Consider the following 24,569-nt stretch of genomic DNA (forward strand, 5'->3'; position numbering starts at 1 on the left):
TCGTTAAGGGATCTTGTATTTTTGTCCTGGATCTGATTGTTTTTTCATCAGCCTGTCACCATCACGACAAATGCACCCTTTAAAGAACATGAGCAGAGAAGAGCAAAGACAAACCTCACCTGGGAGAAAAAGACACGAGCTTTGGGGGCAGCAGCCTCTACAGCCCACTGCCCAGGTACAGAACTTAAGCAAACTCAGTTAACTGCTCTGGGCCTCAGTTTCCCCATTCATAAAGCAGTGGTGGTGATAATAATAACAATAGAATAATAGCAATACATAGCCCACAGGGTTGTTCTATTACACAAGAATGTGCATAGTGTTTATACAACACTCCCTGACACAAAGACTCTCACTGAATGTTGGTTTCCTGCCCCTTTCCCCCAAAGTTTGACCTACTACAAAAAATAGTTATCCTGTCCCGATTCCAGGGCCACTAAAGATACTGACACAGATCTTTCGTGGGCCAGCTCATTCTGCTACCTGAAATCCAGCCAAGTCAATTTCCTTGACATAGGTTTCAATCCAATCTTTCCCATTTCCTCCAACAGAGGGATCTGGCTAATGCAGTCATGTTAATTTCCAAGTCAAAAGGGGACAAAGGTTTTTATCATTTTTCTCTCCTTGGAAACCATGCAATCTCAGCATTATACACACAAATGTACATACACACCACTGCAACCTTGTCAGGACACTGAAGAAGAACTGAATGTTTGTGATTTGCTGAGAATGATCAGCATTTTACAGCACCCAGAAAAAGAGAAGTCGGGTTAAAGAAAGAACTTCATATCCCAAAGAAATCTGTTTAAGAAAGCATGTCCCCAAAAGTTGAAAAGATAGATGAGTGGCATTTTGCCCAGAGCCTTCTCAAACAGAGCCAAATAATTGAGTCTACCCACCAAAGTAGGAGAGGGAGACAAGAGTATAAAAGCAGCACAAAACCCTTTAGAAAGTGACCACACAAGATCTCCAGTATTGTTGTCAGTCATCTGGTTTACCAGGCAGCCAGCCAAATAAGGCATTGGTTATTTAGTGGCATTAACATGAGCTTTGGTCAGGGAGGGGAGAAGGAAAGGGAAAGCTTTTCACGTTGCTAAAACCAAAATAAGCATTTCCAAATGCTTGATCAACAACCAACAGAGCAGTGAAATGCTAAAATAACTTCTATATAGGTATAAAAACATTTTCCTGCCATTCTTTTCCTGGTCACCACACACTGAATGCATTATGAAATGATCACTGGAAAGCCCAAGAGCCAAGCAAAGATTTCCCCCAAATTGGTAAGGTATTATGTATGACAGATTCCTTAAAAGGTCTTTAGATATTCAAAGGAAAACAAATTTGTCCTTTATGTGACACATAAAATTTTCAGAGCTTAGCACAGACAATTAAGGAAAAAAGTGCTGTCTTCCTCTGGGACACTGAAAATGACCAAACATTCAGCATGGAAGGGAACAGACTGCTTGGGGGAGGGACCATCGTGTGGTTTCTTGCCAAGAATATAGCCATTGTTGCTATTTATCTGAACACAATATTTTGTCATTTTAATTTTCACCAACATCAGCTGGATATTTTGTAAAGACGAGCATAGTTTTCAGCAGAGCATGGATGGCATACCACTGCTTTTATGGAAATAGTGGTTGAAAATTAAGGAATTAAAACTTCACTTGGAAGGAAGATGGAAAACACTAATATTTTATTTCTTCAATTGAAAGCATGTAACAATGCTCCTAGTATTTCACTGTCACACAGTTCTCAGATCCTAGAGCTTGTGACATAAGAGAAGCAATGATCACACTAAGAAAATCACTCTTGTCAATTCTTACTCTACAATGACAAGACTATCTCAAGCTCATCAAGGGTAAGAGAAAAGGCAGCATGTCCTTACTCCTGCTCAGAATAAACTTAAGGCGGGTAAAATGACAGCAACAGAAAGAAGTACAGATACACGCCACAACACGGATAGAGCTTGAAAACATTATGCTGAGAGAATTCAGACCCAAAGGACCATGTATGACATGATTTCTTTCATATATGAAATGTACAGAATAGGCAAATCCAATCCATAAAGGCTGAAGTGCGTGAGTGATTGTCGGGGGCCTTCAGGAAGAGGGATAAGCTTTGGGAGGAATGGTCAGTGTGTGCTAGTGGGTATGGAGTTTCTTTTTGGGGTGATGAAAATGTTCTGAAATTGACTGTTCATGGTGGCACAAGTCTGTGAATATACTAAAAACCATTCCACTGTACACTTTAAATGAGTGAATTATATGGTCTGTGAACTGTATTTTGAAATCTCTTATTTTTACAAAAATACAATGAGATGAACACACACTCACATTTACAAACATAAGCAAAATGAAATGCATCCTCACAGACATACCCACGCACACATACCCCGACCTTATTTTCAACTGTAGGATCTCCTATCCTCTGTATTCTAGAGCTGGTGCTTCCCAAACTTGATGTACACAAAAATCACCTGAAAGCCTAATTAAAGTGCAAATTAGGACTCCTTATGTCTGGGGTGGAGCCTGAGATTCTGCGTTTATGGCAAGCTCCCAGGTTTGGCAAGGCTAAGGGGGTTTTGTGTCCTTCCCACCCTACAACATATATGTTGTACCACATATATGGACTCCTAACATATCCTAAAGCACTGGCAAAAGCTACTGCCACAAGTCCAGTCACAAGAGTACCCCAGAAGGGCTTTTCCTCCCTGTCCCACCAGGCAGAGTACTGCAAAGAGAGAGGACAAGGCCTGGGGGCTGGCAATTCCTGCTGCCTCCTTCTGTGGGCACTGAAGATCGAAGTTAGGGCAAGGCCCCTTCTCATTCTGTGCTGACAGGGTTTGGTGAAGGCATGGCCAGTTCCCAGGGAAGGAAGACTTCCATGATCAAGGTTAACTGGACATGTTCTGAGAGGCAGTAAAAGCTTGAATCCATGTCTTAGGCATCCACCAGCTTCCTATGAGAATGTCAGAATGAGATCATGAGCTTAATAACAGGGAGTTCTGGTTAGTAGTCACGGAGTCCCAGATATGATGTCCCAAACTCACTTCACACACATCTCACATATACAACTACGATGACATGAACCTTCACGGTCTCTGATTATGCTGTAGCCGGAAGGAACCGGAGCCAGTAAAGTGCTAAATGAGCTTTCCTTTCTACTAAATTGTAGTGACCCAAGGATAAGAGAAATCTTATTCTGCTGTAGAATATATTTTAGCTTTCCTGAACAGTTCCAACCAAAAGCAAAAATGAAAAAAAGAAACCAAAATATACTATATGTATCATGAACCCATACTTATGCCATAAAAATTAACCTCAGAGGTTACTTTCATAATAATGAAAATATTCAAGAAATACCAAATTTATGATCTATTTCTCTAAAAATAGCTTCAGAAACAAGTTTAGAAGATTTTAAAAAGCTACTCACCGACTTATTTCTTACAAGACAGTCAAAATCAGATGGAGTTACTCTACTTGTGCATTTCCTTACAGCAAAATAAATTGCTAAACTTTATGAAATAAGACTGATAAAGCATATCTTCTATTTGCAAAGTTATATTTATTATATGTCTATACTGTGAATACCAAAAACTAATTTAAAAGTTATTTTCATTTTTCATGAAATGAAATTTGTCATAATGAGTAAGCACAGTCTTAGAGAAACGGGAAAAACAGTTAACTGCCAATTTAAGAAAATATAACCTTTACTGAAAAGAAATGAAAGCCTTATTTAATACTCTGGTATTATTAACATCCTCTCTCTATTCACACAGTAATTTTTTAACTGTATTAACTTTAGTGTAAGGAGCCCAGAACCTTAAAGAATGAGTTAACTAATTACAATGTATTCATTTGAAAAAGTGTTCCTATAACATAAAAGAAGGCCTCCTTTTGAGAAGGCATCACCATTTTTTTATCACAGTTCTACCCGTGAGTCAGCAAGCTATTTTATAGAAGACAACTTAAAACAAAACTTTAGAAAATTTATTCTAGAATGGCTTTGCTTAAAAACTGTGTGTGAAATTTATACTCCTCTCCCTGACCAACCACTGCTCCCCCCCGCCCCCGCCGCCTGCCGCCAAAATCCAAACATTATTCAACCATCACAATGCTTACAACCTGGTTTCCTAAAGTATGTGCTTGAACAGTTGGAAGGTTTCCCCAAAGTTCTTGGTTCCCATTTCAGGGTGCTTTCACCCTTGTTAAAGTCACCATAGTCATTCCAAATACATTAATCACTTAAACTAATCCCACAGTCAAACAAATGCTTTTTGTGTCTCCCAGTGTAAATCAAACTCCTTGAGAAGAGTAAGAGGCCTTTAACTCCTATCTTTTATTCCTTTAATGCCCTAGCAGGTGCCTGTCAGCCAGAACATACTGTAAACAGAATCAAAGCCCTGTGCTCACACACAGCACTGATCTTCAGAAAGCTCATTTGTTATCACTTCTATAAATCAAGAAATCAATTAAAAGAGTGAAAAGAAAGGAAACTATCAAATCATATCAAATCCACATCTGTAGAGTTAAAATTGCAGATAGGTGGGGCACCTGGGTGGCTCAGTCGGTTAAGCATCCGACTCTTGATTTTGGCTCAGGTCATGATCTCAGGGTTGTGAGATGGAGCCGTGCGTCCGGCTCCATGCTGGGCATGGAACCTGCTTAAGATTCTCTCTCTCCCACTCCCTCTGCCCCTCCCCCACTAAAAAAAAACTGCATACAGGTGACAGCATAACAGAATCACTGACTTAAGAAAAATCCGATTTAGTGGTACCAAGGGTTCCACCCTAACTTACAAATAAATACTTGTGCAGTACACCTGCATCAGTAAGTACCTTTGTTAGCAGCCTGGCATGTTCAGAAACAGCAAAATGACTCAGGGAAAAGTGCTGGTGCAGCACATCTTGCAAGAGTTGTTGCTATGGTTTCCAAGAGTCTCCCACCCACCAAGGACAGCCCAAGCAGGGATGTGCTAGGAAGCATGTGCCCTTCTCGGGCGGCAGCCTTACAGAGCTCAGCTGGAGTTCTGTAATATGATCTGTAACTTTCTTTTAGAAAACAAACTTTTTTCCACATGCTCAATAATTCTCCCCAAAATGCTTTCAAGTACATGTCCAGGGTTGCCCATTAGAGACTTACGAACTTGTTATAGCCCAAAAACCTACTTTCATGACCCACAGATTGAGGTTTTTCAAACCTTAATTAATTGCCCTACTCAAGATCAGCCACGCTGGACGCACCTTCCTAGGGCTACTGCTGCAGAGGCTGCCCCATTGGGAAGATTTCCAGCTTACCCCTGTCCCCCTGCAGACTTCACTCCTCTGCCTGCCTGGCTTCTATAGGCATTTGATTTGCCACCTTCGTACCTGTCAGACTTTTATAGGTAAAGACCATGACCCAAAAAGAGTCCTCAGTGGATTTGCTTGAACATAAGGCTGAACATTTTTGCTCCTTCTCTTCGGTCTCAACCCTCCCTCACAAAATCCCAGAAAAATTTCATCTAAACTACTTGATGCTCAGGCTGGACAGCCTGGGTTCGCATTCTCATTCTCCCTCTTATAAACTGTGAACTTGAGGAAGCTATTCCCTCTCTGCACTTCCACTGGTCTGTCTACAAATGGGGGTGCCACTCCAAACATCACTGGACTAAGGAGATGACTGTTCATGAAGTGCTCAGTAATGTTGAGCACTTCATAGATGGAAGCCCATTCGGGGCAAGGACGGTGCCTTCATCAGCTCTGCATCCCCCAGAGCCCCAACAGGGTGACGCAGAAGCAGCAGAAGCTGGGATTAGTTACCATGTGGATGAGGACAGTGGAAGAACAGAGCATCTTTATGTGTTAGTTCTCCATCCACCAAAAGAACTGCTTTACTGAAACTTTGGTATTTTTTACATTATTGTGAATTAAGAGCAAGGCAGCCACCTCCATAGGAATTTTAGGTGTCTTACACTACTAGCACTAAAAAGGTTTAAATTGTATTTCTGCTTGTATGTTACTGAACACAATTCATGTTTTTCCCAACCTAATTTGAACCTCAAATCCAGATGACAGCTCCTTTGCTTGGAACCTGGAATAATTTTATCTGCTTTTCTTGAAATGTCTATGTCAGGAGAAATAGTGAAGAATCACAAAAGCATGCATAACTCTCAAACTTCAGGGCTCTGTTCCTGACAATGCTTTCCTCAGGAATGTCAAAGCAGCTTAAAAATATCGCTGTGCTTCATCCGTCAACAGACTGTCACTTCACTTGAGAAAGTATGACTCAAAATGAAAATACTTGTTACTTCCAACCTATCTGGGTGGGGGAGAGTCAAACCTGTTCATCAAAGTGTCCTTTACCAGATTTCTACAATAAGGTTTGACCATGAAGAGGGGTGCTTCCAAATTCCAGATTCAAAAAAATATATATTTCTAAATATCTAACTTCCTCAGTTGTTTACATACAAGCGCAAGTCAGCCCGGCAAACACAAGGATTCCATTTTAAATTCAACAGGTAGGCTACAGGGAAGGATCCTTAATTTCTTCAGGGTAAAGAAACATTTCATATCATCAATATATCCAGCATTGAGCACAAGTATTTGGGGCAGAAGAGTATTCAATATAGCATTAAATGAACGATGTTTAACCCATGACTCTGCGTGATCAGTTTGCAATGGGACCAAGGGGCACAAACTTATTTTTCACGTAATCTCAACAGAGGCAATTCTGCTATGGATTGATGCAAACAGAATCACAACAGGCAAACTCTCAGAGCCTGCTGGAAGTTTTAGCCATTCCAATTCTGAAGAAACAATTCAAAGAGCCAACTGCACATTCTATAATCTGATGTAAATATACAGACTATGAATAGAGAGCCTAGGCTAAAAATACTTTGGAAAAGGCCATAATGGGATTTATTTGACTTAACAGTTCAGCTAAATATGTCCTTGTTTTAAAGAGCACAGTAAAATAGCCCTTTGCCTGGACACACAGCTTCTCTTCCTCTGTAGCAGCCCCTACAAGAGGGCAGGGATGAAAGGGCATCGGCTGGTGAGCACGCGCCTCTGGGAGCACTGTTTTTGTGCAGGTGTTTCCACCTCTCGCAGGAACTCACAGGAAGTCATCGACTGCAGATGCTCCATCTCTGAACTGCCATTTCACTGCCAGAAAAGAGGTGCCTAGATAAGAAGTGAAGCTATCCAAGACACACCTTGAATTTCACAATTTTATTTATGTGTGGTGGTTGTGGTTATCAGCATCACGGAACACAGAACGTCTAACACTAAACCCCTCTTTTACCCACCTCATGGAGAAAAATGAAAACATCAAAGAGAAAATGTTAGGTGGCACAGACTCTGGGAGAATATTGAGCTTTCGCTTCGCCAAAGACATCAATTAAATCTGATAATCAACTTTCTAAACTTTTAGCTTTTTGTCTCCTAACTCAGACCTTTCAGGATGGCTAACGAGAAGAAACCCAACTCATACAGCAATGGGCCATTAAGACAAGAAGACAAGCACAGTTCACATCAATCAAAAGGGAGAGCGGATGCTATTTAAGCAAAGGATGGCCTAACGGTGCTCGGCTCAGGCTGCGTGTTGGTATCAGTTGGGAAGCTTCTCCTTCAACTGGTGTGGGGTATGATTTTTTTTTTTTAACCTTCCCCCAAGAGATACTAACTCAGCAGTGAGGGTTGAGAACCACTGGATCAGACTACTTGAAAAAAGAATAAGCCATTAGTGAAAGTGATCATGGAGTCAAGTGTAGAAAGTTTAGAGCAGATAAAATTATTTGATAACTTTGATGAAACCCCGAGGCCACTTAGTGCATGGGCCTGATATGGGGGAGTGTGCGCAGACCCAGACCGAAGCCGTGTCCTCTGCCCATTCTGGCACCAGTTTTCAAGTCATTCTGGATTCACCCAGTCTGGATGTCCGCAATACTGAGAGGTTCTTTAGGGATGTCACACACTATGACAAACATCATGCCATGCATTTTTTGATATGCCGTCTATCATATATATTTCACTTACATGTGAACACTTACACATACTCCGAACACAAGCACACACACATTTAAATGATACATGTTATGACCGCAAAACTGGCTCTAGTCCTCCTCACCCAGGAGCTGCCTGGCCTAAGGAAACCATCTCCGCCGGTTCTTTTCCAGTTCTCGGCTGCAGAGTGCTGAACTGCCCCAGGGCAAGGTCGTTTAATTCCCTTTCCATTCCATCTCCAGCCACTTACCCCCTGCTAGGCACACGGGTGCTCAGTACTCGTTTGTTAAAGGAATTTTCCTTGAGCACAAATGACCTCCCTGGTAATCTCAAATCTGGATGAAGTCTTCCCCCATAAGCTGGTAAAGCTGAGCAAGTAAAAAAAGGGCTAACAAGACATGAGTCAGTAGTGAGGGGACGCTTTTCATCCAGGGTCAGAAACACAAGTACTTGCACAGTAACACTAATACCTCTGTCCATGCTTCAAACTCAGCCAAACTCCACCTGCAGGCTGACAACTTCTGGGGACAACTGACCCAAAGGAGTCAGGTGACCTTTCCTCAAGAGGGCCTGGAAAGCAGACCCCCGAGAACACACATGCACCCTCAGCCAGAGATCAGAGCTTAGCACGGCCACTCTCAGCACGCCCTTGAAGACCATGACTTGGTAGAGGCCAAGCCTCTGGCCTGCAGTGACCTGCCCTAAGCACCAAGAGTAACAAGATTACTTGCATTGACCAAGCAAGCGGTCAGTCCCTCCCTTCACAATCACCGCAGCAAGATGAGCATTTCATCCACCCTGCTTCACACTGGTTAACACGGACAGCAGTTTGGCTAAGGAGAGAGAGCCAACAGGTGATTACCACTGAGCCTCACTCCCAAGGCCTCTGTCCCCAATCCCCCTTGCAGCGGAAGCCGGTAACAGCAACAACAAAACAACAATACAATAACAAAACAATAGTGATAATAAATGGCTAATACTTATCTGTCACTTATTTCTGCACAAGAACACTAACCTAAGTGCCTAATATGGGTCAACTCAATTAATTTGCATAAAAACCTCATGGAGTACTGGTACGACTCCCATTTTATAGACTCAGAAACAGGATTGGAGAATTTAACCGTCAGTGAATTTGGGAACAAGAGCAGAACCCAGGCAGTATGACTCTACAACCCACTTCTTCCTATTCTCTATCCTGCCTCCACTGAAGACTGGATGAGCCAGAAGTGGGTGGATTACACCCACAATGAAGTGGGCAAATCACCTCACTTGAGATCTGGCTTCTCACCCGTCAAATGCAAGTGCCGGAGCAGATGATGTGGAGGGTCCCTTCCGACCAATAGTTTTGCTCACTCTATCATGCCCAGCACCAATTATAGGACCAGGAGAAACACACCCCACTGTGGCCAAAGCCCTCCCGCCCAAAACTCAGAGTGACTCAATCTGGGTTGTTGTTTTTAATTGTGACAAAATATAGGTAACGTTAAATTTACCACATCGACCATTTTAAGAGTAGGGTTCATTGGCATTAAGTACACTCCCACTGTTGTACAATCATCACCACCATCTGTCTCCAGAAATTTTTTCATCTTCTCCAGTTGAAACTCTGTACCCACTGAACACTAGCTTCCCACTCCCCTTGCCCGCAGTCTGGCAACTACCATTCTACTTTTGGCCTCAATGAATTTGACTGGTCTAGGTACCTCGTAAGAGTGGGATCATGCAGTAATTGTCTTTGTAACTGGCTATTTCACTTAGCATAATGTCGTTAAAGTTTATCGTGTAGCATGTGACAGGAACCTTCCTATTAAGACCAAACAATATTCCACTGTACGGGCAGACCACGTATTTGCTCATCCAGTCATCTGTTGATGGATACGTAATATTTCACCTTTTGTGACTATAGTGTTATTGACATGGGTATACAGGTAACTGGGTTTTAAGGAGGCAAATGGATTCAATTTATGTTAAAAAATACTTAACATATCAGCAGATTTCTCATAAGCAAATCACCTTCCTGAATTGAGCCCAGCTAAGCACAGGCCCTGACACTGGGTACCATGTCATGGAAATCAGACACACACAGCACTGCTCCCTCATGAGGCCCAGGCTCTCTGCCTACGACTGAAGAATAAAATAAACACGTGCTGCCTCAAGAAAATAATCTCCCAAAAAAGTACCATAATGAGAAAGATTTGAATACACTTTGCAGGGGATTTAAGGGGGACTGTTCTTGAGAGCACATTAGTTTTTAGAATAACTGTAGGATTTCTTTTAATCACACTGCAGTTAGTTCAAATAAACAAATAAAAAGACAAATGATTCAGCAATAGAAGTCATTTGTTATTCTTACAAGAAATTGTTTCATTCTGGTTCACATGTTTCCTACCTGTCCTCATTCCATTTTCAAAAAAAAAAAAGGAAGAATAAAGAGGAAAATATGACAATTGTGTTCTTACCATCACTTCTAATTCTTCTTTCACAAATCAGTAACATTTGTTTTTTTACACTGCTAGATCCAAATGGAACCAGGTCACTCCCTACACGAGGGGTCAAGTCTCACCTGGAAGGCAAGATCCACATTTTCGACCGTCACCAGACCTGCCAATCTCCTGGAGGCAAGGCTGAAAGAGAGAAGGCGGCTCCAGTGCCTCGTGCCTCAACAGCAGAATATACTACAAAACACGTGGAAAGAGAAAAGTCACACAAAAATGTTTTGGCAAAAATGTACCAAATCAGAGAGAATTTTCTATACTTCATCATAATCTAGCCAATAAAATTAACTGACTTCAACTGTGACCTACCACGAACTCCTTAAGTAAAACAAAAGAGTTGAGATAATAACAATCAAACTGACATGCCACTGGTTGGGTTTTGATATAAATAACCTAGAGAAAAGAAATGTTCCTGCATGTGATGCAGCATCTTGGAGAAGACAGGACCACAGAGATACAGGAACCTTTCTAAAGGACCTCATGGGCTGAAGTAGTATATAAGAAGCCAAGCCTCAAGGCAGAAGAGTGGCAGGACAGACCCAGTTTGTTTAGATAGTGCACTGAGAACAAATTCAAAGGTAATTGCAAGCAACTTCACAAAAACAATGGGAGCCCAAAGCCCCATTCCAAGTCATGATCCCATGAGTTAAGATCACTTCTGTCTCTCGCAAGCCTGATCCTGAGGAAGGGTGCTGTGGTGCCAAGAGCATCCTGCCTTGAGCCCAGAGGAGAATGTCAAGGATGTCTGATTGTCACTCTCCAGTCTCTTCCTCTTTTAAGTCATACCATCCAATAACAGAGTTTGTCATTTTTCAACACTTTATATAAAGAAAGCCAATTTGGTTTTCAAAGGTTGGGAATCTTGGAAGGAATAACTGGGTCTCATCAAGTTAAACCAGAAGGCTTTCTGCAGGGCACTTAAAATGGTAAGGCCCCAGCTTCCCTTGTCTGAAATGATCTACAAGACCTCCAGCAAAAAAAGCTTGACCATTTCTCTTCTGTAACTACTAGAACTAGAATTAATTCTAACTATTTGACAGAATCAAATCCAATACAGACAGATAATTCCCTGCAGTGAAACTCACTCCCCCGATGGCCATATCCCAAGTTTTGAAGGGAGGACTCAACAAGTCGTCAAATAAACTGTACCACTCAAACTGATCTAAAAAAAATTACTCCTGGCTCTGCTTAAGCATTCAAGAGGACCTGAAAATTAACAATGTCGATTAACCACTCACTGGCTTCCTCCTTTATTTCTAGCAATTAAAAAAATTTTTAATTACTGTCATGGTTTATTTTAATATATAACTTCACCTTTTCTGAAGCTTGTGTGAAGATGTGATTTCTGTAACAACTAAAAAAAGATGTTTTGGAAGGGATAAAAGGAAATACTATCCATATAGTCAAAATAACCACACTTCCATGAACCTAGAGAACCAAATACACACACACACACACACACACACACACACACACACACACACACACACACAGTTAAAACCAGCATTTCATCCTTTCAAGAAAAACATGAACAAAGAGGGATAGAGGAACCATTAATTATACTTGACCATTTCATAAAAAGCAGCAAACTGCTCCTAAGTCTAAAAATATCCTCTGAACATTAAGCCTTGCATTTAATTTTTCCACCTTTCACCCATTTTGCTAAATGTCCTTTGTAACAGATCGGTTCAGATTAAAGAATATGATATCACACGAGCTTTTGAAGCTCATGAAGCAACCAGAAGGAGACAAACCTGTGCATGACAGACACACCCATCCCCATCCCCATCCCCATCCCCACCTGGGCCTGCACTATCCGCTGAAGATGCCAGGTGGTACGATAAAGCTGGAGAAACAACATGCATGCAAACAAACAAAATAAACAAAATTTACAGAAATATGCTCTCTACTGCCACTCCAACAATGTGTTAAAACCTTAAATTCACCTGGCATTTTTTACCTACATAAACAATTTATCCCTTTCTTCCCTCTGCCTTCTAACATTCACTCACCTACGACAATGGGTAGAGATTTTTTGTAAATCCCAAATGTGTCCCCACACTGGGGAATATCATGAAACCTATCTTTAAAGTTCATTCTCTACAAAATCCAAAATAGTGGTTCATACTCATTGAACCAGATACAGTGTTGAATATCAAATGGCTGCTTGTAGTTGCAAAATCAGCATACCCCTAGTAACTAAAAATGGATACCTACAATAGGATAAAAATAGCACTCTATAGATATATCATTAGCAAAATTATGTAGCTAGATAATCCCTGTCTACAGTGTGTGGGGGGCTGCTACATAATTAATGCTTTATTAAACTGTTCTCTGAAGATGTGACTGAGAAAAGATCATAATCTGAACCAGCTGTACTGTTTAATATTATCTCCCAGGGAAGAGGGAGAGAGAGAAAGGGTGGGGGGGAGGGAGAGAGAATAAGAGAGAGGGAGAGTCTGTAGGGAGGTTATTTAAAATTCTCCCTTCGACATTACACTCCTATCTTTGACGTGGATGTTTTGTTTTGTTTTTCCATCCTTTGTCTTACTCTGTATTTTAAGGTTAAAGAACATAGGACATTTAATTAAAAACAGACTTTAAGAACAGAGATGCTTAAAAGGCGGTGTTTCTATTAAACATTGATCCAGTTCATCTAGGAAGGCTTTGTGCTATAGAATAAACTCCAGTATTCATGCAATTTTAACGAAAATGCTTCTGAACCCCATTTCCTTCTTTGTGTTTGACCTTCTGTTCAGTACCCTGAATATTTCAAACATCTCTAACACCATGGCTAGGAAGGCCAAATATGGGAATAGTATTTACAGGAGCCAAAAATAAGTGTTACAAGAATTTAAAAACTTATAAAGGGATAAGAAAATGTCTTACTAGCAGGAAGGGAAGAATGAAGGGGGGGGAAATCGGAGGGGGAGACGAACCATGAGAGACTATGGACTCTGAAAAACAAACTGAGGGTTCTAGAGGGGAGGGGGGTGGGGGGATGGGTTAGCCTGGTGATGGGTATTAAAGAGGGCACGTTCTGCGTGGAGCACTGGGTGTTATGCACAAACAATGAATCATGGAACACTACATCAAAAACTAATGATGTAATGTATGGTGATTAACATAAAAAAATTTAAAGAAAAAAATATTTAAAAAAAGAAAATGTCTTACTTTTTCATTTCATAAGCTAGAAAACTGTTCAGATCAGAAAAAAATTAAAAGATACAGTCTTAGATACTTATTCTCATTTTCTGAATAGTTTTCTTTTTATCAAAAGATAATGTTTTAAAGAAACAACATCCACAAAATTTAAGGAAAAGAAAACTTTCAAAAGCCCACATCTAGAGATAACTAATAACATTGTGAAACTTGTACTAAATGTCCACCCAGCCACACGTTCAGACACAGGTCACGCCCACAATTTTACATATAGGTTCTTGCTACACATGCCCCCGAATATTATCAAAGGCAAGGTGCCCACATGAACAGGTGCAGATTACATCATTTTTAATGGCCACATAGAACTCCACTATGTGACTGTACCAATATTTCACCACCCTTAACAGAGTGAAGAATTCTGAATATCTGTCTTTGCACAGGTCTCCAATTTTCCTACTTGTGATAAGTTCCGAGAAGTGCCTTAATCAAAGGGAATCTACACCTTGACACACACTGCCTAAATGGCTTCCAGAAATGAAGAACCTGCAGGACGTGACAGTAATCCTTGGTACCCCACCCTTGCCAAAGCTGGATTTGGTCTATATTATTCTATAGTTGTACACTGCATATTTTAATCCCATTGGTCATTTCAATCATATTTAGAATGCTTTTGCTACTTAGAAGTTCTTCATTTTTGTGTAGCAAAAAATCACCCCACTTCATTCTACAGTCTGTGCACCTTAACGATCATATTCAGAAAGTGTTTCTCTGCCTCAAGAGAACCCATATTTTCCTTTTACTACTTTACATTCTTTTACCTTCATACATTTCCAACCACCTAAAATTTATTTGAGTATAAAGTGTGATAAAAGGATCCTGTTTATTTTCCAAATGGATAGATAACTATCCAAACATTATTTATGAATAATCCTTTTCCACTGATTTGAAATGCTGTCTTTACCATATACCAAATTACCACAACATACCTGTACTTTTTATTACTAGATCTTCTATTCTGTTCTATTGACTGAATAAATGAACTATTAAGGGATGGATTTAAAATCTACTCCAGCATTCTAAGGACAGACTGCCACTGTCAAATTCTGCCTCCACCGTTAACTAATGGCTGTTGTTACTATGGATAAGGCACTTAACCTCTCAGTGTCTTAGTTTCCTCATCAGTAAAATGGGTATAACAGTACCTACACCGTAGGATTTTTTATGGGGTTAAGCTAAATGATAAGCACCATATACATGTTACTTAATCCTCATTATCCCCAAAAGTAAGCAAAGAGAAACTTGATCCCTGCCTTCAGGAATTTAGAGATCAGTGAAGGAGACATTTAATCAAATGGCCACAAAATTAATGCATAACAACAAACCACAGAAAATGGATTAAGGGGAACCTCATCCAATCTAGCAGATCAGAGAAGGGGCTACCAAAAAGTAACATTTGAATTAAAGGCTAAAGGAGGAGAAGCAGTGAACTAGCCCCAAGGTACTGGGAGGGTGGGCATGCAATCCGGCCACAGCGGCCTGACCACAGAAGCCCATGTCTGCCTCTTCTGAGCATGCTGTGCCCTTAGCTGAAACTTCACAAAGCATTGGTTTCTTCTCACCCTCAACTTCTCAGTTTAAATTCACATCCTCAGAGAGACACTCCATGACCACCCACTTCTAAAACGCCAGAGATAATGTCTTTGATAAAAAAAGATAAGGATATAAATCACGTCACACAATCTTATTCGTTCAGCAGAAACTATTCAAGCTGATGTCCCAAGATCCTAGCTTCCGTGACACCCAAGAAACAGTTCTTTATCCTCAAAACTCTCCTCTCTGAATTAAAATATGCAAGTTACTGTAGGGCCATCAAATGCTCTTTTTTTATGTGCAAACAGCAGTACCTTTTCACATTTGGAATGATCGTTGTTGGTAAGAGCTTCCAAGGTTGTACCTAATAAACAAACCTTAACCCTTCTACATGCTGAAGAAGATGTGGTCTCTCTTCACAGCACAATGTCAGACATGACCCTATTATTTCTATGTTGCACTTGTGACAATGTCTAACTATATATTTTCATGATTACTGGTCTATCTTCTGAACTACACTGTCAGTTCCATGAGGGCACGGAATGAGTATTTTATTCCGCTCTCTACACTCAGAACTTAGCACTGACCCTGGCAGGTAATCAATGTAATGCCTACTGTTTGTAAGACAGATGGAGGCCCAGAGAACAGTGTGGGGGAAAAACTGGCACTGAATCAGGGTGGGGAGGCAAGGGTCCGATCAGGCAGACCCTTGCAACTCACTATCTAGGACGCTGGTCTTTGCAACCAGAAGCCATTGAAAATTTTCAATACACAGAAGCAGCAAGGACATATTCAGATTTTGAAAAGGTCGTTCTGGCTAAAATGTGACCTGAGAGGAGGCAGGAGGGAATGCTGGGAGACACAGATGGTCAGGGGTTAGACGAGGGTGGGAGGTGGTGGTGGTGAGCCAGGGACTGTCTGAGGAACTCCCACGGCATTCCAAAAACCAACATGACAAGTGCCAATATTTCATGGGGATATATTTGGCCTCAGAAAATTCTACATGACTAATAACCTCAATACAAAATATGAGACTATACCGAGTAGAAATAAGTCATTGTAATCAGGGAACCTATAAAGTCAAAATGAGAGTGTAAATTGGAACAAAGTCTATTCCCCATAGAGGAGCCCCAGTTCTGAGCAATTTCCCTCATCCACGAGACATTAATTAACAACAGTGAAAACAAAGATCCCGTGTATTAGATGCATCGAGTATATAAACATTACAAGGCACAGTGGCTAAAGGCCTTTGCACTGACCTATCTGTAACTCAGTAACATCACTGTTAATTACTCCTTAATAAATAATCAGGTAATAATATATCATAAAGCTTTTTTCCCCCCACAGTATTACCAAAAAGCAACCTTTGAATGCTTACTCCTCAATCCTCATAACGTTCCTGAAGTTCTTTCTGGTATGAGAAGGGAATGAGGTTCTGTATTTATTAATGGCATTTTAGGCAGGGGCAGGCCCTCTATAGTCCTTGCTGCTTGCAGCATTTGGGACCTGTCATCCAACCTCCCTCCGATGTCCTTGCACTGCTTCTCTCGCTTCTTACCCTCACAGCTGCCATCAGCACACGTGCCACTTCTAGCAGGGGCTTAGGCACCAAGAGCCTTGTAATAATTACCGTCATGGCTGCAGAAACGTCACGCACGTTACTAAGCCTCCATTTTCCCATATGTTAAGTGCTTCAGGATCGATGTGCTTTCTCCATAGAGAGATGTTCAAGCAGATAATAAGCACGTACATGCTATAAAATGCTAAGGAGTCATTCCACATTCAACAACAAAGAGGGAAAAGTTAGGGTGAGTTTCCAGTCTGAGATGAATGGTTAGTGAAGCAATTTTCTAAGTAGTTACCACTTAAAGAGTCAAATCATTATTTTTCCAAAGTAGATACACAGATGGCCAAGGGAGATGCATGAAAAGATGGTTCAACATCACTCACTAGGAGGGAAACACAAACCGGAACCAGATGAGAGATCACCTCACAATTGCTAAAATGGCTATTATCAAATAAGACAAGAAATAAATGCTGGCAAGGCTGTGGAGAAAGGGGAATCCTCATGCACTGCTGGTGGAAATGCAAACTTCTATAGCCACTGTGGAAAACAGTATGGAGGTTCCTCAAAAAGTGAGAAATAGAACTACCATATCATTCAGCAATTCCACTTTTAGGTATGGAGAAAATTAAAACACTAACTCAAAAAGGTATATGTACCCCCATGTTCATTGCAGCATTATTTACAATGGTCAAGATATGGAAACACCCTAAGTTTCCATCAACAGGTAAAGAAAATGTGGCATACACATGTACACACACACACCCACACACATACACATCAGAATATTACTCAGCCATAAAAAAGACTGAAATGTTGCCATTTGCAACAACATGGACAGACTCTGAGGGCATTATGCTAAATGAAGTAAGTCTGACAGAGAAAGACAAATACTGTGTGATTCACTTACATGTGGAATCTAGAACAAAACCAAAAAACCAAGCTCACTGATACACAGAACAGACTGGTAGCAGTCAGAAGTGGGAGGTGGGCAAAATAGGTAAAGGAAGTCAAAAGGTACAAACTTCCAGCTATAAAATAAATAGGTCATGGAGATGTAATATACAGCATTAATATAGCATTTGTATGCTATTATATTAATGCAATAATATAGTAACAATATATTATAGTTAATTTTTTTAAAAAGTCAAATCATAATGATCCAATTATTTGACATAATGAATAAAGAACTTTCATTTGGCAGGAGAAATTATTCAAAAGACCTTAACACTTCCTCTAAAAGAGAAGTAACGCTGTAGAGAAACACGTAACAAAATCAAACTTTAAGAATTTTTAAAGGAAAACTATTATTTATTTGAGGTACAAGTAATTTAGAACAAATTTTTTTATTTTTTTTATATTTTTTGTTGAAGATGCATAAAGGGGAAAGAGAAAGAAAGAAGTGGGGGGATGGGCAGGAGACTGTACTAATCAATTAAGTTTGGGAAACTACAAAACCACACCCTGCTTCAAGAACTCTGAACATTTGGGGCGCCTGGGTGGCTCAGTTGGTTAAGCAACTGCCTTCGGCTCAGGTCATGATCCCGGGGTCCTGGGATCGAGCCCCGCATCAGGCTCCCTGCTCAGCTGGAAGCCTGCTTCTCCCTCTCCCACTCCCCCTGCTTGTGTTCCCTCTCATGCTCTCTCTCTCTCTCTCTCTGCCAATTAAATAAATAAAATCTTAAAAAAAAAAAAAGAACTCTGAACATTTGATGATGGTCAGGCTCTGGAAAGTCCTGAAGCACAGAAACATGCTTACTTTTGTCTGATCCAATATTTCTCAAACTTACATGGGCTTGGTATGACTCTGTCCCCCATGTTTTACCTAATAATAGAATATTTAATAGAAGACTCTTTGGATAGCAGTCCCTAAAGCTGAGGAGTTGTTTGGGCTTATTTTTAAGTAATGTGTGTGGCCCTCCTCAAATCAACTTGCGACTTGAGATTGTCCCGCAGTGGGAACCCAGTGAGATGCATAGCCAGGTTTGGGAACCACTTCACGTGCAGAGATGCTAGGATGGGATCAGAATCATGACCAAATGGAGGAAGGAAAGGTTGAGCATCTTCAAAATTATGATGTAATAAGCAAAAGTGAAGTCATTTAATCTACAGAAGTAGAGGTGCACACCCTTTTCCAGCCCATGGGTGCTCTATAAATTAGAAGTTCATGGTTCCAACAGTCCACTCAGGAACCAGAGCAGACTAATGCACTGATACAAATAAGAATCTATCTTGGGGGCACCTGGGTGGCTCAGTTGGTTAAGTGTCTGATTCTTGATCTCAGCTCTGCCTTGATCTCAAGATCATGAGTTCGAGCCCCCTGTTGGGCTCCACACTAGGCATGGAGCCTACTTAAAAAAAAAAAAGAAAAGAAAAAAAATCCATCTTGCATTAAGAGAGTTTTTAAATCAAAATAATTTGAGTAGCTTATTAAACATATTTTAATACCCTGCACTTAAAAACTTATAAATCAGACACACACCTCACCTTCCACCAGTAATGCCCAATTATGAGACAAGTTTCCTGCAAAACCCTTCCACTCTTAAGAGAAGAACCTAAGGAGGACAAAGTACAGAATATGTAGGTAACACAGTTCCATTATGTTACATCGACCTTAACTAAAAAAATCACTCTTATATAGTGACATTTTTAAATGCTGAAATCTATAAAAACTTAAGAGGACCAAAACCTGAAGTTTTGCAGAAGATAATAGCATCAGTTTAGCATAGGCTTCCATCAGATTACTAGGCAAGAAAACCAATTTGTTGAGATAGTCTTTGACTCCATTTCTCAACTTACAAGTTACTGTTGGCTCCAGAAATTTGAAGAGATTCTGCAGAGACTGGAAAAACAAGCTTTACTCCATCAATGACTTCACAGCCTATTTGTCTCAGCGCTTGAAGCACTTTTCATTGAAGCCATTAAAGAGTGCCAGGCCCCAGAGAAAGCCAAACCACCCATAAAGGCACACTTGTGCCCAACCAGCAGCCACCCTCGGTGCTCCCGTTGATCTTGCCAGATGTGTCCTCTCTGGGAGGAAGCTGAAAGTGACCTGCCCATCTCATTACTCAGACTGTGCTTCACGGTCATGGTCGTTCCATTCTGTTCTATTTTGTTCAGGGTAGAAAGAAGGAGGTATTATTTTTCCTTTCATGGCTTCCTAAACTTCACATTTTCTGTCCTCAAAAAAGCAGCCCACCAGAGGCTATTAACAGAATTCTGCATTCAAGTTCAAAGGGTATCACTCGGAATGTCTCCTATCCTCTTAGGGTGTCTCCACGTCACCTTGTTCTTCTTTGATGGCATGGCATGGTCTACAGGCCTTTTTCCAAGAAGCTACAAACTGACAGGAGACTCCTGGTACATAAGGACTGGAGAATGAGACTGAATATCTTGCACCAAATTACTGAGAATATTTTGCAGAAATACTCTTCTATACTCTACATGTCCTAGCTGCCCTTCTTCCTTTATGCAAAATACAAAGCCATGACACACTCTTTCCTAAGGATAAGACTAGGGATCTGGGGCACGGGGGGAGGGGTATCTTTATTTAAAAGAAATGCCAGCAAAGGTCATTAGCAACATTCTTATTTATGAGGATCCTATACTTCTTAGAGAAACAAGAAAAGCAGTCATGCATTCAGAAGAAACCCAGGAAGCAAAGTTTAGTTCAGGGCTCTTTGGAGAACAAGGCAGGCATTTTAATACTCAAGCCTCATGGAACCAACACACGTTGGCTTATAGTTTCAGAACTTGGCTAGAAACTGGGCTTATTCCCGAGGTCACTGATATCTTAAAGATTCTTCTATTCTGGGGCGCCTGGGTGGCTTAGTCATTAAGCGTCTGCCTTCAGCTCAGGTCATGATCCCAGGGTCCTGGGATCAAGCCCCGCATCGGACTCCCTGATCAGCAGGAAGCCTGCTTCTCCCTCTCCCACTCCCCCTGCTTGTTTTCCCTCTCTCGCTGTGCCTCCCTCCGTCAAATAAGAAAATAAAATCTTTTATCAAAAAAAAATTTTTTTATTCCATGTTTTCCTTTTAACCTGAGGAAGTAGGGATGAGAATAAGCAGTAAAGACGATGAAGTAGAAAGAAAATTTAGTGATAAACATAATAACTTAAAAAGATGAGGAGGAAATGTAGAAACACAAATATTATAGCAACATAGCACAGTGCCTGGTACATAAGTTCTCAGCATATTTTAGCTACTATTTTAGCTCCTCTTTTCCAATATCTGGCTTACTACAAATGCATTTTATGGCCTGCTTCTTTCACTTAGCAATAATCATGAACATTCCTACACCAATAAATACTATCCCACGGATAAAATGGCTATAGATGCTCCATAATACAGACATACCATGATTTACTTCCCCATCTCGTATCATCTAACATTTACATTGTTTCCAATTTTTTCACTACAATACTCACCACAGCAAAGAACTGTGTACCAAATTTTGCATGCTTATGCATTTATTTTCTCTAGATAAATTCCTAAAAAACAAGTTACAAAGAAGAGACCTGTTGATCCCCTGAAGTGTTACAAGAGTTTACACTCCCCCCAGCAAATGAGAATGCATGTTCTTACACCCTGGCCAACTCAGAATGTTATCATCCTTCTCATGTATGCTGGTTTAAGCAATGAAAAATGTCACATGTTGCTATTTGATTTCCATGATTTTTATGTTTGTATCCTGGCCACTTGTAGTTCTTTCATGGATTGCCTTTCCATATTCTTTTCTAATTTTTCTACTAAGGTGTTTATCTTTATCTTACTGCTTACTCAGTGCTTTTAGATATTTCTTAGTTTGACATTTAAGACTGGAATAGGACTCAAAGTTGAGAATAACTGGCAGTTACTGGCTCTGAAACCAGCTGGTCTGGATTAAATCCCGGCTCTGCCACTGAAGCTTTATAACATTGGGCAATTTCACCTCTCTAAGCTTAAGTTTCCTTGTCGATAAAATGGGAATAATAATGTGGCAACCTCATAGGGTTGTTATATATAAGTAGTTAATGATTTAAAATAGTACCCAGCCATGCTAGCCATATTTACAGTTAGGAAAGTTTATTTTAAACCTACAATTTTATGAGGGCATGTTTTAATTTAACTTTTAAATTAACTCTTAAAAATATATGATATATTTTTAAATAGGAATTAGCAGATTAAAAATAGATGCATAGGATAACCCCTTTTAAATATATATAAATATGGATAAATAGAAAACAAACATCATTTGAAAGCTCACTATGGTACCCCAGGCACTGGGGACACAATGAAGGACAGCAAAGACAGAGTCCCCTCTTTATATCCACCCTGGGGGATACCAACAAGAAAATAACAGGTGCTTACAGTGTAGTGGCCAAGTGCTATACTTAAAAGAAGTATATTTTCATTGCACATGGAAGGGCCTGTGACCCACACCAAACGAGGCAAAGACAAATCTCTCTGAGAGAACAGCAAGCCAAGACCATAAAGAGGAGTAGTGATTAGCCCGCAGGAGCCACCTCTGCCAGCAGCATGTTCAAGGTAATTCAGAGGTCTGTGGGGCCAGCCAGCCTGAGTCTGCTCACCTTCAGAGTCTATGCATCACCTAAAAAGGACTCACCTCACAAAACTTCTGTGAAGGTTAATGAGCTTTCACTCTACTCTGTCCCTGAGGGTCAATCTAAATATGTGGAGGAGCCAAGGACCCCACTTGAAGAAAGCATTTCCCATCTCCGACGTTACTGCGAGCCATATACAAGTTGGTGTCAGGAAATGTACTCACAAACTAAGCCCAGGATGCAGAGCTTGGTTCAATGGGGGTTAGGCAGCTATGAATATCTCCAAAATGCACCTCCTGGATTTTTTCCAAGACTTGGTGTTACTGGTTTTGCTGGCATTGTTGGACTTCTTTTGGCTAGAGGTTCAAAAATAAAGAAGCTGGTGTATCCACCTGGATTCATGGGACTTGCTGCCTCTCTTTATTATCCACAACAAGCCATCGTATTTGTCCAGGTCAGTCGGGAGAAATTATATGACTGGGGTTTACGAGGATACATAGTTGTAGAAGATTTGTGGAAGAACTTTCAAAAGCCAGGAAACGTGAAGAATTCACCTGGAAATAAATAGAATGCTCCATGCTCTGCCCATTTTAATCAGTTATAGGTAAACATTGGAAACTCCATGCAGTAAACCAGTATTTCTACAGAAAAATGGCAGAGAAGCCAGTACTGAATATAGTAAATTGGCTTTCTTCAGGACAAACTATACTAGGCTTCTTTGTTATCTTGGGTGATGCCATACTGCAAGTGGACTAATCGGAAATCCTTTCACCTAGAGATAATGTCTAGCCTTAGAACTCCTCATTCTCAAGTTGCTATTTATGTACATAATTAAAATTCCAAATTAAAAAAAAAAAGAGGAGTAGTGATTAGTCAAGCATAAAGTGGAAAAGAAGGAAGGGGGATTTCTACGAAGAGTCAGCATGGTGCAATGGCTCAAAGGCAAGTTTGTGTGGAACAAAGCTGCAAAAGTTAAGCACACACAGAAAGAGCTATGAGCAAAGAGACTAAACTGGTAAACAGGGGTCAAATCACACTCCACCCTCCTTAATGATACCTATGCTTCGGGCCAGAAGCCATAAGGAGCCACTGAAGAATTTTCAGCAGAGGAGCAACATTAGATTTGCTCTCTAGAAAGATCACTATAGAAACACTTAGATAATGAATCGGAGGAGAACGAGACCAAAGCATAAAATGTCAGAACCTAAACCCATGCCCAAGACCATATTACCTCAGCTGTGGAACTCAGCAATGGCAACAAGTTGCAATCAAGTGACTAGTGATTTCTCTGAGGTCTCACAGGTCCTTAGAATGGGGAAATTGGGAGATCTGGAGTCTCTGAGTTTCTAAGTCTGGGCTCCTGCTGACCACATTCTATACAGCTTTACAGTGAGTGGCCTTTCACCATTTTCTAAATGATTCCAAGATCTTCTCTTGAAGTACAATTCTGCCTCCCTTTTGAACATTAGGCACAGAACAGGTGACTCAGTGCTGCTCCAAGCAAGTGACCTTGTAGGATCCATAATTAAATCCCCTGTCATGGACAGAAAATTCCCTGATAGGCCAAAAATAGCCAACCATTTAAATAGTCAAATTGTGGGAGGGGGCATGTCTTGAACAATACAGTTGGTGCAGACTTATGTCCTTAATAACACTGATTCCCTCAATGAAGATAACATTTACTTTATTCTTCTTTCAGTTATTCTGATTTAGTGAGGGACAAAGTCTCAGTGTATTGTAAGGATATGCGCTGCTTGTCTTACATGTGTTAATCTCCTTTTTTACAAAAGCAGAATAAACTTCAAGCTCACAGATTTACTCCAGCAAGAGTACCTAGGATTTAGGGGCACCTGGGTGGCTCAGTCGTTAGGCAACTGCCTTCAGCTCAGGTCATGATCCCAGGGTCCTGGAATCGAGCCCTGCATCGGGCTCCCCGCTCCGTGGGAAGCCTGCTTCTCCCTCTCCCACTCCCCCCGCTTGTGTTCCCTCTCTCGCTGTTTCTCTCTGTCAAATAACTAAAAAAGAAAATCTTTAAAAAAAAAAAAGAGTATCTAGGATTTAACATTTTTGTATAATTCCTATACTGTTGTTTATGAAAAGTGATAGTGGTTTTTCCATTTAAGAAAATGATATAATGATTCATTTTTAAAGTAAAGTCAATAATGTAAAGATGACTACAGATGCCCAAAACTCGTGAAGATAAAACTGAGTAACAAATTTGGGGGACAA

General features: G+C 40.6%; 2 protein-coding genes across 3 annotated transcripts in view; one reads left to right on the forward strand and one right to left on the reverse strand.

Annotated features, from left to right (window-relative positions):
- The window catches only part of SH3GL2 (SH3 domain containing GRB2 like 2, endophilin A1), a 213,937-nt gene that overhangs the window by 178,306 nt on the left and 11,062 nt on the right, over nt 1–24,569 (reverse strand). Inside the window, exon 1 of one of the 2 annotated variants that reach the window (XM_027616875.2) lies at nt 10,548–10,641. The exons of the other annotated variant lie outside the window; for it this stretch is intronic. The gene's annotated coding sequence lies outside the window, so the exon portion shown is untranslated. Of the gene's footprint in view, nt 1–10,547; nt 10,642–24,569 lie in introns of those variants that run through there. 2 annotated transcript variants of the gene reach the window in all.
- LOC113935106 (MICOS complex subunit MIC26-like) lies at nt 22,294–23,142 on the forward strand. The gene has a single exon (XM_035723819.1). The coding sequence runs from the start codon at nt 22,315–22,317 to the stop codon at nt 22,906–22,908; it is 594 nt and encodes a 197-aa protein (XP_035579712.1). The 5' UTR covers nt 22,294–22,314; the 3' UTR covers nt 22,909–23,142.

Source organism: Zalophus californianus, chromosome 13, assembly GCF_009762305.2.
Source record: "Zalophus californianus isolate mZalCal1 chromosome 13, mZalCal1.pri.v2, whole genome shotgun sequence".
NCBI lineage: Eukaryota > Metazoa > Chordata > Mammalia > Carnivora > Otariidae > Zalophus > Zalophus californianus.